The 4,221-nt window shown below is 43.1% G+C and overlaps 1 protein-coding gene across 1 annotated transcript; it reads left to right on the top strand.

Annotated features, from left to right (window-relative positions):
• The first annotated feature begins 2,066 nt into the window (after positions 1–2,066).
• On the top strand, positions 2,067–2,948 carry LOC139240544 (probable G-protein coupled receptor 139). The gene has a single exon (XM_070869088.1). The coding sequence runs from the start codon at positions 2,067–2,069 to the stop codon at positions 2,946–2,948; it is 882 nt and encodes a 293-aa protein (XP_070725189.1).
• Positions 2,949–4,221: the final 1,273 nt, after the last annotated feature.

The raw sequence follows: 4,221 nt of genomic DNA, 5'->3' as shown, positions 1-4,221 counted from the left end.
CATCTCTTGCTCTGCTTCCGTGCAACTGATTCTTGTTGATTGTCACTGGAGAACAATGAGCGGTGAGTTCACTTTATTGATGCAAATGCAACGCGTCAATTGGAGTCCCATCAAATCTCAACCACAGATACAGAACTCTGGTTTAGCGCTGATGTAGTTGGGTTCAGATATTTAATTAAATCTCAACCACCGATATAGAACTCCGGGTAAACAAATCATCTGATTGGATGCAGAGATTTTAACACACCACACGGTGGTTAATTTAATCTTTGTTATATTAAACACAATCAGAAAAAATGTATACTCACACAGCAGTGGACAGTTTGATCTTTGCGCGATTTTGTAAATCGGACAATTAGAATTAGCCGCCGGTTATACACCATCACCCATTGCCTTCACATTAATGTGGGATGTATAAAACTGGATTTGTTCCACTTTGCCCATTTTACACCAGGACAGATAGATTTTAACAGACCGAGCATCTGTGGAGAGAAGGAAACGCCAGGTGCGTGCCATCCTCAAAACAGGGTTGGTCGTCGTATAAGAACATTTATTGTCTAGATTATTTGAAACCATTTGGAGGATCGGTGAGTTCAATGTCGTCTAAAATGTTATTTAATAACGTGTTATTTTCACGGGATGTCAAATGTTAGATTTAAATGCATGTGAAAGCATTGTTCTGATTTATCACATGCTTTCACACCAGATTAATATGTTAAATATTTTCCCCTTCCTAACCTCAATCAACAGCTCCTTTTTGTGCCCTAATACCGCGTAGGAATACCCTAAGCATTCGAGTCAGAGGGAATCACAGCCCAATTTTCACACAATATCCAAACTCGCTTTGCTCCCGTATTTTGTTCATGCTCTTCCAGAGTCTACCTCAAGGGTGAATGACTCACTCTCCCCTGGTTACTGACTCAATCTCCCCGGTAACTGACTCACTCTCCCCTGGTAACTGACTCACGCTCCCCCGGTCACTGACTCACTCTCCCCCAGTCACTGACTCATTCTCCCCGGTCACTGACTCACTCTCCCTGGTGACTGACTCACTCTCCCCAGGTCACTGATTAACTCTCCACTGGTTACTGATGTATTTTCCCTGGTTACTGATGTATTTTCCCTGGTTACTGATTCACTCTCCCCTTGTTACTGACTCACTCTCCCCTGGTTACTGACTCACTCTCCCCGGTCACTGACTCACTCTCCCCTGGTTACTGACTCACTCTCTCCCAGTCACTGACTCACTCTCTCCCGCTCACTGACTCACTCTCCCCCAGTCACTGACTCACACTCCCCAGGTCACTGACTCATTCTCCCCTGGTTATTGACTCACTTTCCCTGGTTACTGACTCACTCTCCCCTGGTTACTTACTCACTTTCCTTGGTTACTGATTCACTCTCCCATGGTTACTGACTCACTCTCCCTGGTTACTGACTCACTCTCCCCTGGTCACTGACTCACTCTCCCTGGTTACTGACTCACTCTCCCTGGTTACTGATTCACTCACAACTTGTCACTGATTCACTCTCCCCGGTCACTGAATTACTCTCCCCTGGTCACTAACTCACTCACCCCGGTCACTGACTCACCCTACCTGGTCACTGACTCACTTTCCCCCTGTCTCTGACTAACGCTCGCCCGGTCACTGATACATTCCCAAATTTCCCAAACTAACTCCTGATTGGGTGCAGACTGGGAATACAATACCAGAAGGTCGATGGTTCCAGGGTTCTTGCAGCAGCAGGCAATGAGTCAACAAACCTGGAGATGAGGGCTAATACCACTTCAATATTAATCCTCTGATTAGATGGCACATTACTCTTGCAAAATTAAATCCCATTCCCGGGTTCAGTCTACCATTCATTGCAGATTAGTGAGGTGCACAATTTGCATTGTACACCCTGTCTCCATCTGAAAGTCCTTTCGCAGGAACATTATTTAATTCCATCACTCTAACAAATGTAGAAATTTTACCCCAACCCGATCAACCCGATGAATTCACTTTCATCCTGCTGTGTCAATTTCCTGTTGATTTCCATTCCTCGCAGCTAATTTAGTGACGATGGTGATCCTGTCTCGTGGAATGTGCGGTCTCTCCAAATGCGTCACACGCTACTTGGTGGCCATGGCAGCGGCAGATCTACTGGTCGTTATCACCGACCTGATATTGAGGCAGATTCCAATTGCTCATCGTCTGTATTTTGTGCAGCGAATCCCCCTGTGTAATATCCATGCCGTCCTGCTTTATGCAGCCACAGACTGTTCTGTCTGGTTCACCGTCACTTTCACATTTGATCGATTCGTGGCAATTTGTTGCCAGAAGCTGAAAACTAAATATTGCACTGAGAAAACCGCGGCTATGGTTCTTGTAACAGTGACTTTGCTAAGTTGTTTAAAGAGCATTTTCTGGTACTTTATGTATGTACCTTGGTACACGTTGAACAATACCCACTGGTTCTGTTACGTAAGTGCTCTTGTCATGGTTTCAGATTTGTGGGCAACACTCGAGCTTCTTCATTATATTCTAACCCCGTGCATCCCATTTGTTCTGATCCTGCTACTCAATGCTTTAACTATCAGACACATTTTAGTGGCCAGCAGAGCTCGCAGGAGACTCCGGTATCACAGCAGCGAGGGGATTCCCAGTGACATAGAGATGGGGAGACGAAGGAAATCCATCATTTTACTGCTCGTTATCTCGTGGAATTTCATAATGTTATGGGCTGTGTTTATGTTCTTTTCTATTTGGAACCGGATTTTGCATTTAGGTTATGATATTATACATGTATCTTACTACATAAAAGAAATAGGATTCATGCTCCAGCTCCTGAGTTGCTGCACAAACACTTATATTTATGCTATGACACAGAGTAAGTTCAGAGAGCAGTTGAAGAATGTGGTAAAATGTCCGTCTTTCTTCATTGTTAAAATCATTAAAAGATGAGTAGACGTTCCAGCAGTACAACTGAATTCTAGTTCATGTTCTCAACGACACGATCTACATGATGTAGCGAAAGATGTGAAGAACGAGAAGTCCGTAGCAGGTATCCATGATTTCTCATGCAGAAAGCAAAGTAAATTCAATATAGATGGTATCGCGGCAGATTTGTTTAAGGAAACATGGCATGATGTGGGGACGTCGTGGTTTAATGCAATCACATATTATATAGACGTATTTTGCACTGGTTGACATTATAGTATCATATTACGAGGACATAATTAACCTAATAAAATATACAGCTCACCGGATGATTTCAGTGCTTTCGATCTAGATGACATGAACAGTCAAAACGATAAGCTAAGGATACCCGCTGAAACATTTCATAGACTAACATGGCACATAACATATAAATCGCACCATCACGCATTCACCAGCTCAATGAAAGAGCAATACAATTAATCCCAGTCAGTTGCTTTTGCCACATCGTTAGTGCTACATCGGGTTCCTCCAGCCTTCCAGTCAGGTCATTCACGATAATAATTCGTGTTGTTAAAAAACTTCACATTTCCCCACTAGATTTCTTGTCAGTTATCCTAAATCCGTGTGCTCTGGTTTCTGACCCTCCATCCAATGAAAACAATTTCCCTCTATCTAGTCCAGCAAAACCTTTCATGGTTCAATCTCACAAACCTTTTGCACCTGTGAAGTAACACGTCTCCATCTTCCTAAAGCTCCTTTGAAATTGCACCACTTAATGTACTTTGCTCCTACTGACTTTGATCACTTATATGCTTCAGTACACAATTATCTGCATTAAATTTCAACAGCGAAGCAACCGCCCATTTCACTGGCCTGCCTTTCTCGCCCTGATGTCTGATACTTTCCTCTCTATTTGCTACATTCGTAAATTTGTGATATTTGCAAACTTTGACATTATGCACTGTGTACTGAAGTCCAGGATATTAATATGTATCATAAAGGAGAAGTGGTCCCAACACCGCCACCTGTCGGACACTACCGGATACATCTCTCCAGTCTGAATAATAACCGTTCCCTCCAACACTCTGCTTACCGTCTCTCAGCCAATTTCGTAGCTATGGAACCACTGTCCCTTAAATACGATAGGCTTCAATTTTGCCAGCAAATCTACTATGCGGCACTTCATCAAATGTCTTTTGAAAGTTCCTCAAAGAAATTAATCAAGTTAATCAAGCACGATTTGCCACTGGCCACTTAGAATAACATGAGCAGTTAAGACCACAAGCTTACATAAGAA

The sequence above is a fragment of the Pristiophorus japonicus genome, chromosome 32 (assembly GCF_044704955.1).
Source record: "Pristiophorus japonicus isolate sPriJap1 chromosome 32, sPriJap1.hap1, whole genome shotgun sequence".
In the NCBI taxonomy this organism is placed as follows: domain Eukaryota; kingdom Metazoa; phylum Chordata; class Chondrichthyes; family Pristiophoridae; genus Pristiophorus; species Pristiophorus japonicus.
Note: the sequence above shows the minus strand (reverse complement) of the source record. Positions and strands in the feature narration are given on the sequence as shown.

What these genes read in the sequence shown, in the direction of transcription:
- LOC139240544 (XM_070869088.1), top strand. Translation starts at nt 2,067, where the DNA reads ATGGTGATCCTGTCTCGTGGAATGTGCGGTCTCTCCAAATGCGTCACA.